The 12,906-nt window shown below is 42.5% G+C and overlaps 1 protein-coding gene across 2 annotated transcripts in view; it reads left to right on the forward strand.

Moving 5' to 3' along the window:
- The window catches only part of tmem198ab (transmembrane protein 198ab), a 46,578-nt gene extending 39,259 nt beyond the window's left edge, over nt 1-7,319 (forward strand). For both annotated transcript variants that reach the window (XM_084050706.1, XM_084050705.1), the window contains exons 2-5: nt 1,064-1,344; nt 2,806-3,109; nt 6,018-6,214; nt 6,934-7,319. In XM_084050706.1, the coding sequence (XP_083906832.1) occupies nt 1,064-1,344; nt 2,806-3,109; nt 6,018-6,214; nt 6,934-7,101 (950 nt within the window). In that variant the 3' untranslated portion in view covers nt 7,102-7,319. The remainder of the gene's footprint in view (nt 1-1,063; nt 1,345-2,805; nt 3,110-6,017; nt 6,215-6,933) is intronic.
- The last annotated feature ends 5,587 nt before the right edge of the window (nt 7,320-12,906 follow it).

Consider the following 12,906-nt stretch of genomic DNA (forward strand, 5'->3'; position numbering starts at 1 on the left):
CAGAGTTACAGACCCATACGGGTCCATTTGGTTCCTATAAATCATTTAGCTGGGTACCCCCTGGTATCCCCTCAAGTACCCCTGGGGGTCCCCGGACCCCACTTTGAGAACCAATGTTCTAAATCCTAAACTGTTTTTTGAAAATACTCATGTTTCTATATCAGTGGTTCTGGATCTTTTTCATGTCAAGGACCACCCAAAATGATATGTAATTTGGCCGTGGACCCCCATCTCAAAATATGTTGTTCCAGGGACCCCCCCTGAAGCAAAGATTAGAGCTACAAATGTTCGCTTTAAGAATATATATTCAAAGATTTGCACACATTTTCACGATTTTTCAAAAATAGCAGATCTACAAGCTCGTAGCGCGGCACTCGGTGCCGCGCTACGAGCTTGTAGATCTGCTATTTTTGAATAGCCAAAGCAACGCATTGTGAGCTTGTAGATCTGCTATTTTCATATGATTTGTATACATTGGATATATTTGAAAACTTGTGAAATGGGACATTCTGCATAATGAGTATACCGTCTACTTTTCAATACTTTTGTATTTTTACCCAAGTACAGATGTGCCACTTCAAAACTTAACACGTTACTGTTCTTTCCCTGAAAGTGCCCTGAAAATGCGTTTTTTCCTCCCTTTTCTGCCCTTAAAAATGCACTGTTTTGCCCCTGAAAAGAAGTTGTCACTACACACCCCCGTTTTTCCCTTCAACAGACATCCATATACATGAGAACAAAAGAATGTGTGTTGAAGAAGGTGTCAGACTCATTATGAGGCGAAAGGTGATTTGAAGAGGTCCTTGACCAGTTGCTCAAATTAATTAGCATCATAAAAGCAGTGATCTTCAAAATAATTCAGCATTTTAAATGCCCTCTCTTTGTCCCTCTTATTGCCCTGGGAATCCCCTGAAAATGTACTGTCTTGGCGATGGCAGGACATTTGAAGTTTTGAAATGGCACATCTGTAAATTTAGAATTCCTGACTTTTACTCGTATTTTCTACAAGGCAGCATTGATAACGTATCGTCATCTCTTCTCTTCTCTTCTTCCCGTTTTCCAGGCTACCGCTGCTTCAAGGCGGTGCTGTTCCTGACGGGCCTGATGTTCGGCTCGGTGGTCATCTTCACGCTGTGCTACAAGGAGCGCGTGCTGGACGCCCAGCTGAGCGCCGAGGCGGCGGCGGGCGTGGGGCTGGGCGTGGGCACGCTGTGTGGCCTGGTCACCATGCTGGTCCGCAGCGTGGGCCTCTTCATGGTGGGCGTGCTGCTGGGCCTGCTGTGCGCGCTGGCCTGCCTCGTGGGCATGGAGGAGCTGTCGGGCAGCCCGCCGCGCTCCGTGTGGGTGCGTTGGCACTCTTATTTTGTTTTCGTTTCGCTGTTTATTATCAGTGGTGGTACTCACACACTTTGTATTTAACACTTGGGGTGCCAGAGGTTTATTAACCCATTAAGACCTGGAACTGTGTCATTTTTAGATTAGAGCTAAAAAGCATTATTTTACACTTTGGGCTATTCAAAAATACCAGATATACAGGCACCGAGTGCCGCGCTACGAGCTTGTAGATCTGCTATTTTTGAAAAATTGTGAAAATGTGTGCAAATCTTATAAATATATATATTTTTAAAGCGAACATTTTTAACTCAAATCGTTGCTTCTGGGGGGTCCCTGGAACAAAATATGTTGATGGGGGTCCGCGGCCAAATACATATAATTTTGGGGGTCCTTGACATAAAAAAGATTGAGCACCACTGATATAGGAACATACGTTTTTCAGAAAACCGTTGAGATTTAGGAGACATGTAGAACCGGCTTCAGGCCTCAATGGGTTAAAAAAAATGTACGTTGAGTGCCAGGATTTTTAACCATTTTTGAGGAGCCGAGATACAGGCTTTTGAAGTCATAAGTTAACCAGGAAGTGGATTGGAGTCTAAATCTTCGGAAAATGATATCTCCTGGTGCTGTGAAGGGAAAAAAAAAAAAAATTGCGTTTTTTTTTCTTCCAAAAAATATTTTTTTTTCAAAAACCATATATATACGGTTTTGGCACTCCACGGTTGTATTCCAATGTGGCAGCCAATGTGTTAAGTGAAAGTATCAATACTGCAATGTAGACATACTCTGTTCGATTAACAATTTCATTGCGTTTCTGTCGTTGAAAATGAATGGAACATTATGAATAAAAATGTACATTTCTGTTTGGCTTTTAGCTTTCGGAAACAAAAGTTGCACAGGGCAGATATGACAAATGACACATATTTAATTACTTTATACTTAAAAAATAAGCATTAATAGTGGAAATAGATGATCTATAAGCTCAAAACGCGTCGCATGAGCTTATAGATCGGCTATTTCCACTATTGTTGTAATTTCTTTTGAAAATATATGATTTTTTGGGGAAAATATATTACTTTTTTGAAAAGATACAAATTTGTTTTTGAAAATATGACTTTTTAAAAAATATATATGATTATTTTTTTGAAAATATATGATTATTTTTTTGAAAATACATGATTATTTTTTTGAAAATACATGAATTTTTTTTTTTAATGTTTTTTTTTTAAAAATATGACATTTTTTGGAAAATATGTGTTTTTTTTTTACATGGAATTATGACGATTATGCAAAAAATAATTGCGATTATATAAAATGATTGCGATTAGACGATGATGTAATAATTGTGACAGGCCTAATCGTAATCGAATTGAATCGTGAGGGCAGTGCCAATGCACACTTCTAACACACACACACACACACACACACACACACTCACACACATTTCCCCCCCCATACATACGTCACCAGGTGCCCCTGGGCGTGCTGCTGGGCCTGGGCATGCTGTTCGCCGTGCTGACGCTGCAGTGGCCGCGGCTGTTCGTCACGCTGTCCACGGCGGCGTTCGGCGCGGCCGTCATCACGGTGGCGCTGGACTACTTCCTGGAGCTGTTCGCCCTGGTGCTCTACATGTACGAGCGGGTGAAGGCGGCGGCGCGCCTCGCGCCCGTCTGCTGGGTGACGTGGACGGTGCTGGCCGTCTGGCCCGCGCTCACGCTGCTCGGTGTGGCCGTACAGTGGAAGGTGACGGCCGAGGGCTACTCCCACACCAAGGGTGAGTTTGGAGTGTGTGTGTGTGTGTGTGTGTTCGTATTACTATACTTGCGAGGACCAAGTATAGTAGAATTTGAAGAAATAGACATTGTGAGGACCGTTTTCCTGGTCCTCACAACACAAATGGTTGTTTTATAGTAAAAAAAAAAATCATTTTTAGAGATACGTTAACAATTAGAAAAACATTCAGGTTAGGATTAGACATTTAGAGGTTAGGTTTAGGGATTGGAATTAGAGTTCAACATGATTTATACTTAGTTGTGTGCCAGTGTCGTGCACCGAGAAACAGCCGATCTATAAGCCCACAACGCGTCGCAGCGCGACGCGTTGTGGGCTTGTAGATCTGCTGTTTTTCGGCTTCAGGCTTACGGTTAAAAATGGCAAAATAATATATGTTTTTAAATGACATTCAAAAAATGGCTGTCCTAAAGCGTTGATGTCCTCACAAGTATAGTAAAACAAACCTGTGTGTGAATGTGTGTCGAATATTGGGAAAATATGTATATTCGAATATGAGAATTAATATTTGAATAAAACATTATTTTTTTTTAAAGTTTTTTTTTGTTTTGTTTATTTGACAGGGACAATACAAAAAACAACGTATGAAGTTATAAAAACAAACAAAAGATATGTCTTATTGGATCCGAGCACTCGATACATAGTTTTTTGTACTGTTTCTGTCAACAACAACAACAAAAAATTGGGAAAATATTTTTTTATTATAATAATAATAATATTCGAATATATTTGAATATCTGCACATTTTTTAAACCAATATTCGAATATCATTTCTGAGGAAAGTTGACAGCCCTTGTGTGTGTGTGTGTGTGTGTGTGTGTGTGTGTGTGTGTGTGTGTGTGTGTGTGTGTGTGTGTGTGTGTGTGTGTGTGTCGCTTTGTGGCACACGTTTTCGACAATGATTGGGATACGGCAAATGGACCGAATTGTCCCCAATTTTATCCTACTGCTGTTTCGTATTCTAACTTTTTTATGTTTATTCGTAATTCAACGCCCTACTTGATCATACACTACAGTGTCACACAAAAGCATCAAAATTAGCAGATCCGCAAGCTCGAAAACGCGGCGTGCACAGGATCGTTCCTCACAATCTACTGTATACCACCTATACGATGTAGTTCAGTGAGTATTGGAGCCTGGAATTAATGATCAAATTCACCTCCTGACAGCCACTGCCACAACCCCCAGCACTTTCCAGATAGAATGTCTTTTGTCTCTCTCTTTGTTTGTGTTTCCACACACACGCACACACGCACACACGCACGCGCGAGCGCACACACACACACACACTCAGCCGATGCACGTGCAAACGTTTGGGAGCCTGGATGTGCCAACAGGCACGTACAGTACACGTATCCACTCAGACACCCAGACAGGACTTCTCTCTTTTCGGCGAATGGAAGTGATGTCATTAAACTGCAATCCTTCCCTTCCGCTGATGACAGTCTCGTCTCGTCCATCCGTCAATTCATCTCTCCATCTCTGTTTGCTTCCTTTTCTCTCATCTATTCATCTTCATATCCTCTACGCCTCCGTTTGTCATCTCTCAGTCCAATCCATCACTCCGTCAGGTCTGTCTAATACGGACACTTCTCTGGACTCTTCATCAACCACAACATCTGGTGTGTTAGCTGTCCAAGATGTAAAGATGTCTGGGTTATCACAGAGATGAAACGCACACACGCGCACACGCACACGCACACATTTCAAAATAGGCGATATACAAGCTCACGATGCGAGCTTGTAGATCTGCTATTTTCAAAAGATTTGTATACATTTTATACATTTGTACCTTAAGTATATTTTGATACCAATACTGTTTTACTTTTACTCAAGCAAACGCACACACACACACACACAGAAAGAAAACAACAGAAGGGAACATTGCCCTCGACTGTCATGCCAATAACGCATGCCGAACTGAACCGAACCGAACCGAACCGAACCGAACGCACACAGATACACAGACAGGGAGAGCAGGTTGAGATGGTCCCGCTGGGTGTGTTGTGTAGTGTTGTGTTGTTGTGTTGTGTTTTCATATAATATGCCCCCCCCCTGCCTGCCTGTGTGGTTCTGTCAACACACATCACACTCCTACACAACAGCAGCACGCACCGGGCGAGTCAAGGACGGAAGGAAGGAGGTGTGTGTGTGTGTGTGTGTGTGTGTGTGTGTGTGTGTGTGTGTGTGTGTGTGTGTGTGTGTGTGTGTGTGTGTGTGTGTGTGTGTGTGTGTGGAAAGTAACTAAGTAGATTTTCTTAAGTACAATGTTGGGGTATTTCTGCTTTACTTGAGTGTTTCCAACTTCCAATACTTTTACTTCTACTCCACTAAATCTCAGAGTACTACAAATGTTTGAAAATAGCAGATCTACAAGCTCACAACGCGTCGCGATGCCACACATTGTGAGCTTGTAGATCTGCTATTTTCAAATAGCCTAGGTATAAAATAGGGCTAAAGTGGTTAATGAATGTTTTATAAAATGTTTTTTTTATAATGTTATAATTTATATCTGCAAAGTAACTAGTAAGTAAAGTTTCCAAATCATTTTAATGGAGTAAAAGTACAATATTGGCCTCTTGAGATGTAGTGGAGTAGAAGTGAAAGTACTGAAAATTGGAAATACTCCAGCAAAAGTACCTCAAAATTGTACTTAATAAGTACAGTACTTGAGTAAATGTACTTAGTTACTTTCCACCACTGAGTATAAATCAACCTTATAAGTGTGTATTGTACGTTGTGTGTGTGTGTGTGTGTGTGTGTGTGTGTGTGTGTGTGTGTGTGTGTGTGTGTGTGTGTGTGTGTGTGTGTGTGTGTGTGTGTGTGTGTGTGTGTGTGTGTGTGTGTGTGTAAGTGTAACAGCGATGGTTATTCCTCTTTGATCTGTGCAGTAATCATCAGTCGCCAGCAGAGGAGGATGCAGGTGATGCGCATCAGACAGAAGGAGGACCGGAGCGGACGCAACAAGAAGAAGAAGAAGCAGGGCGGAGCCTCCACGTCGCACCACCAGGCCAATAAGGCGCCGGAGCCCGCCTACCGCCGCAAGCCCAACCCCATCCGCCGCTACGACGGGGACGTGCTCTCGCCGGTGAGCCGGAACGAAAAAGAAACTACAAAACGAAAAAAAAACTACAGAAATGGCCGCCGGCCATTTTTGTAGTTTTTTTCCTTTGCTCGCTGTGATTGATTTAGATTTTTATTTGGTGATGTAAAAAGAGCACGACAGTAGTCTTTTTTTTTAATGATATACGGTCATAGCATCGCCAAGGATAAAAACCAGTGGTGGAAAGTAACTAAGTACAGTATCTCCAATTTTCAATACTTTTACTTCTACTCCACTACGTCTCAACATATTGTACTTTTACTCCACTACAATTATTAGAAAACTTGAGTTACTAGTTACTTTGCGGATATAAATTATTACATTATAAAACATGCATTAACCACTTTATCCCTATTTTATACATAGGCTATTTGAAAATAGCCGAACTACAAGCTCACAACGTGTTGTGAGCTTGTAGATCGGCTATTTATACATTTTATACATTTTGAAAACTTGAAATGGGACATTCCGCATAATGAGTACTTTTACTTTTGGTACTTTAAAGTATATTTTGACGTCAATACTTTTGCACTTTTACCTTTGTAAACTCTGAATACCAGACTTTTACTTTGTAACGGAGTATTTCCACATTGTGGTATCGATACTTTTACTCAAGTAAAAAAAAAGAAGGTGAGTACTCCTTCCGCCACCGCCGAATACCAACCTCTCCTCCTTCCTCTCCCTCCTCCTTCCTCCGCCTGCAGAGCTACATCCAGAACTTCCGCGAGCGGCAGATGGAGGAGGCCCGTCCGTACCCCAGCAGCCGCCTGTCGATGGGGGGTCCCCACGCCATGGTGGAGGTGGACTATGACTGCGGCTCCACCGCGCCCCTCACCGGGGGGGCCAGCCAGGGGCCCTCACTACGGATCTGAAGCCACTTTATTCATCTCTCTCACTTAAGAGAGGCCTGAGCGCAGCCCTGACTGGGTCAGAACGCCCACGTTCAGTCACGCTCTATAGCCTCCCATCTCCAGGCTTTTATTTTCCGTCGCGTTTTTTTTGCTCAAAAAATAAGAGCCTGGACCGAGCTGTTGACATTCCTGGCATAGGAAGTGGGAGTCGACCTTTCATTTCCCCCCACACCAACCAGAGTGCAGTGGGGCGTCGCGCCAAATGTTGTGACGTCAGGGCTCTCGATGCCGCACATTGGGGGGGAGGAGGAGGAGGAGGGGGGGGGGGGGGCGCGGGAAGGGGCGGGGGCTGACGGACGGAAAGATCGGTGAACCAATAGGATCCCACGGAATTTTTCTCCGGAGATTGTGAACCCGCCCCTCTAGACCAGATATCAGACGGGCTAGGGGCAGGCTAATCACGCTCTGACCCTGGGTTTACATGCCTCCCCTAGACAGGGGGTTGGTTATGCCAGCCCCCCAAATCTACTGGGTTTAAATGGGTATAACCTAACCTCGTGTAACCAGACTTTCCACCTCAGAGAAAAGCCTGGTATTCGTTATCAAATGGCCCGTGTGATCCGGTCTAGGCCACGCCTACTGAAAAACAAAAAAAGTGAAAAAAAAACCTGTGGTTGCGGGTGTGTGTGTTCCTGTTTTTCGGCACCGCTTTGTTTTGGTTCCCCCTGTTAGCATTGAAATGCTAAATCGAGTATAACTACTAGTTTAGTCTCGCCAGTCGCTACGAGTTGGAATAAAGGATGGACATACATACCAAACAAACTATTTCTACAAGCTGAACTACGCCGCATCGAGGGTTTTATCGGGTAGGCCCTAAAAATTGAAATGCCCTTGATCGCGGGGAATTATTTTGGGGTGACGCACAGCCAGGCACCCGCGGTTCCGGCTTGTGCCGGTTCCGGGCCGCCTGAACCGGATCAGAAACCCCGAAAAATGCTACTGATCCCAGGCTTAGGTATAACCAGACCCCACGACTGGGAGTAAACCACACATCCCCCACAGCCTAGGATAGACCACAAACCTATGCGGGTTTAATTAACGCATTCCGAAATGGATCGAAACACAATCCCAAAACGACTGGGTCCATGTTTTTTTTACGTCCCACGGTGTGTTTTAATCGCATCCGAATGGCTTTAGTTATACATTTCTCCTTAACTGGATTTACGCACAAACCTAATTAGATGTGGGTTTTAAATGGTCTTAACCACACCGCAACTGGAGTTAGCGGTAACCGCACCCCTGTTGCCTGGGGTTCGGTCGGTCGCACTTCCCAAAATGGGAGTAACCACGCCCCCATGACACACAATCCACTCCCCTTTTCCCTGTCTGCTAGATCAGTGGTTCTCAACCAGTGGTCCGGGGGCCCGCCAGTAGTCCTTGAGGCGGTTCCAGGTGGTCCCCAGCTAAATGATGGAGAGTTGGTAATATATACATTAGAGTTGGGAGTTCGAAATATACCCTTTATAGATCTTTAACTCTTGAGAGCGTAAAATGAAACCAAATGGACCCTCACGGGTCCATTTGGTTTCATTTTACGCTCTCAAGCGTTAAATCGTTGTTAAACATCTGCATTACTTTAAATTATTGCTATTTTGATCAACGTTTGCCTCTTATCTCTCCTATTGGTACCAACATCTACTGTGGACAAAATCTCGTCCGACGCGACGACGACAAAACATTCTACGTCTTGTGGGTCTGAGAGCCTTAATAAATCTCATCAAACGCTGGTTTCCGTGGCGCAAATGCAGAATGAATATTGGACGTTTTTATATGATGAAAAGGGTTGAAAACCACTGTACTAGACGGAGCAGCTCCACTGCGCGTGAAAACCGCAGAGAGAGGGACCCGGTCGAAAATTCCATAGACACGCTATGCGCACACGCACAAAACACATGCATGCCTGCACTTATGTGGCTCTACACTTTCTTTCTCTCTCTCTCTCTCTCTCCCTCTCTCTCTCCCTCCCCTGCCCACCCATTATATCACCTGTTCTGCCAAAACTCTAGTGGTGGGAAAAAAAAGTTCATTTTAGTGAACGAACGATTTCGTTCACGTTCACGGCAATGATTCGTTCAAATGATTCGTTCACATTCTCGCTTAGTAGCGCTATTTTCTAGTCTTCAAAATTTACTCGAGTAAAAGTATTGGCATCAAAATATACTTAAAGAACCAAAAGTAAAAGTGCTAACATATTTGAAAATAGCCGATCTACAAGCTCACAACGCGTCGCATCGCGACGCGTTGTGAGCTTGTAGATCTGCTATTTTCAAATAGCCTAGGTATAAAATAGGGCTAAAGTGGTTAATGTATGTTTTATAGTGTAAAATACCATCGCGGGAGCGTTTTCTTCTTCACGTCGCGCCTGAACGTAACAGTTTCAGAAAGTGAACGAGCTCGTTCGCGTTCACGGCAAATGAACTAGTTATTTTTAAACGAATCGATCATGAACGACACATCACTTCAAAACTCCGATCAGGGATCGCACTGCGGTACGCGCCAGGCTCAGGTGTCGACGATGGGGCTCAGGTGTTAAAAGAAATGGGAAGACGATCTCGCGCTGTTGTTCCGCCGCGCTGCGTGCGTCTGCTGCGACCGTTCTTTTGTTTTTCTGTGACACTTTAGAAGAGACTTTATGAGACCCGAAAAGGAGAAAAAAATGAATAACGGGAGAACCGAGGTGCTTTTGAAAAAAAAAAAAAGGGGGGAAACGAGATCTCTTTAAAGGAGATCTGGGACCTAAATCCCTCGTTACGGATCCTTGAACGAAAACATTTAAGGGTCTTCAAGTGGAAACGAACTAAAGACCCTTAAATGGAGATTAATGTTACTTATAAGGTGAAATAAGGGTTCTTAAATGGGACGTTGAGGTCCTTACTATAGTTCTCTGTGCCATCTGGACAACTAGCGTTCCTCCCTGTTGGAGAGACATTCAGGGGAGAGGGAAACGCATTCATCATTCTTTGGTGCTGGACAATTTCACTTCTTCACAAAACAAACTGCACTTTGAAGGGGGAGGGGGAGGGGAGGGGGATTTCCGTTTATATGGGTGCCTTGCCTGCCCCTTCTTGGACTGTACCATTTTAGCAGCAGGAGGGGGGGTGGGGTGGGGGGGGGGGGGCGGTTACTGGCAGACCTCCTATGAATTTGACTGTGTTGAGAAATATAGATACAGATGATTATGATGTTTTGGGGAGAGGGCTGTGACGAGCAGGGTGAGATGTTTTGAGGTCTATAGCTGACTCATTGTCTGTCCAAATGCTTGGGTTAAAGCCGGCTTTGTACTTAGTTGCATGCTGGTGTCCCGTAAAATAGCAGATCTATCGATTGATCGATTGTCTACTAATACTTTATTAGTCAAAAAATGGAAACACCACAGAGATACAGTAAAACACTTTACTAAAAGGATAAAACAAAGGATGAAAGGATAACACAAAAAAGTCCTGGGGACATGGTCCTATGTATTCAGTTAATCAACAGAGCATAGAATATTAACACATTAAAGGGACACCGACAGGCTAACTAAGTATATAAATGAAAGCATTGGAGAGTCATGTGCTGCGAGGCCAAGAACGAAAGCCATATTTACACCGTCACCTCCTGTGAGCTGTTGTTGTTGTTGTTGTTATCGTCGTTGTCGTTCAGGGTCAACCACCACATGTCCTGTAAGTCTGAAAATTACTGAAAATAAGTTTCCCAAGCCTTTAAACCCATTCAAACTTGAGGCCGGGTTCTACGAATGCCTTCTAAAAAAAAGTAGTTCTCAATTTTCTTTCGTAATTAAAGGAGTAGTTCACTCAAAATGTTCACTCAATATTTTCTATCAATTACATACCCCATGAAGCCTTGAATTCATGGATTTGTTTTGTTTGTTTTTGTCGCATTCCTATAAGCCAATCATTCGATGACCGGGTGTATTTTCGGTAGGAGACTCAAAGAGTGTACTTTGAGTCTCCTACCGGATACATTAGCGTCTTTCCGCCGGTAATCAAATTATTAGCTTAGAAATGCGACAAAACAAAAAAAAATCCATGAATTCAAGGCTTCATGGGGTGTGCAATTGATAGAAAATAAGTCATTTTTCGGGGTGAACTACAAAAAAAAATCCAAAATAGCACATGTGCAAGCTCGCAGCGCGGCACGAGTGACGCGCTGTGAGCTTGTATATCTGCTATTTTTTTATAGCCACGCTAAAATCTAAAATGAAAAAAAAAAAGAAATATTTTTTTTAATTTTAGCCAACGCTAAAATCTAAAATGACACGGATGCTTTCCCGGTTTTTAATGGGTTAAAAAAATATATATGACCATTTGAAATACACTAAAACATGGGGAATGATTGAGAAATATTCCTGGGTGTCCCAAATCCGTAATTCACCAATCTCAAGGTGCTCTTGAGCAAGGCACTTGACCCTTAGTTTGCCCATACCATGTCTAATTCTATCAAAGTGTGAGACTGATGTTAAAAACATGGAAGAAATAAACAATCTCATGTGGTGTTGGTGTAAATAAGACAGAATTCTTATTTAATTATGAATTATTCTAGAATTCTAGAATAGGAGAAAATGACAAATGAGGACTTGTTGTGGCCACGGTGATTTGTACTATGAAAAACAACTTCCACTATGTGCATTGATTGTTTTGTTTTTTGTAGGGATGCACCGATATATCGGCCGTATATCGGTATCGGATATTTGCCATTATCGGTCAACATCGGTAACGGCAAAAAAAAAAGGCGGGGGAAAAAAATAGTTTTTTGATTCTTTTATTTTTTTCTGGTTAAAGTTACAGGAATTATGAGGCAATTATGTTGTGTTTCTGCAGATTCTGAACAGTTATTTCTTATAATGAAGATGTATTTGTTTCCCTTGCACAAAAGGGGGAAATAATAACACCAAAAACTAAATAAACAAATATCGGTATCGGCTATCTGCTAAATTGTTATTTTAAACATCGGTGTCGCTCCATATCGGTGCATCCCTAGTTTTTTGTTTATTTTATTTTTCAACATTCTTGTCTAATAGTGCACCTTAAAACGTGTTGATATTTTGGAGGTGGAGGGAGGGGCGAGGGACATATTTACAGCCATACAATGTGGCATATCCATAACGGATTCCACCCCCCCCCAAAGAAAGAACTGAGAAACCCCGAACCTGCATGACTGTTGAACCTTTGAACCTTCTGCCTCTTTAGTCCCAAGTAGCTTCGTTTTGGCTCCACTCACCACAGCCCAGCCCCGCCCCAGACGATAAGCCCCACCCCCTTATACCACCCCACCACCTCCTACAGATGTACTTTTTTGTAAACCATCTTTTGTACATAAAAACACTGCACTTGCTGATTTTTTTTTTTTGTGGCCGTTTTCTTTAACCGATTCGAACCGGGAACGCATCTCTGTAATTTTTTGGATTTCTTTGGGCTATTCAAAAATAGCAGATATTATACAAGCTCATAGATATATGTATTTAATAATATATGTATTTTTTTAAAGCGAACATTTGTCAGTTCAAATCTTTGCTTCAGGGGATTCTACAAATGTCTTCTAAATAACAGTTTTTTGAAAAATATTATGTTGCTATAATAACAGTGGTTCTCAAAAATGATATGCATTTGGCCGTGGACCCCCCATCTCAAAACATTTTGTTGTAAATGTTGGCTTTAAAAATATATATATATTCAAAGATTTTCACACATTTTCACGATAAAAAAAAAAAAAGCAGATCTACCAGTTTGTAATGAGCTTGTATATCTGCTATTTTTTAATAGCCAA

The sequence above is a fragment of the Gymnoscopelus microlampas genome, assembly GCF_963454915.1.
Source record: "Gymnoscopelus microlampas genome assembly, chromosome: 24".
Lineage (NCBI taxonomy): Eukaryota > Metazoa > Chordata > Actinopteri > Myctophiformes > Myctophidae > Gymnoscopelus > Gymnoscopelus microlampas.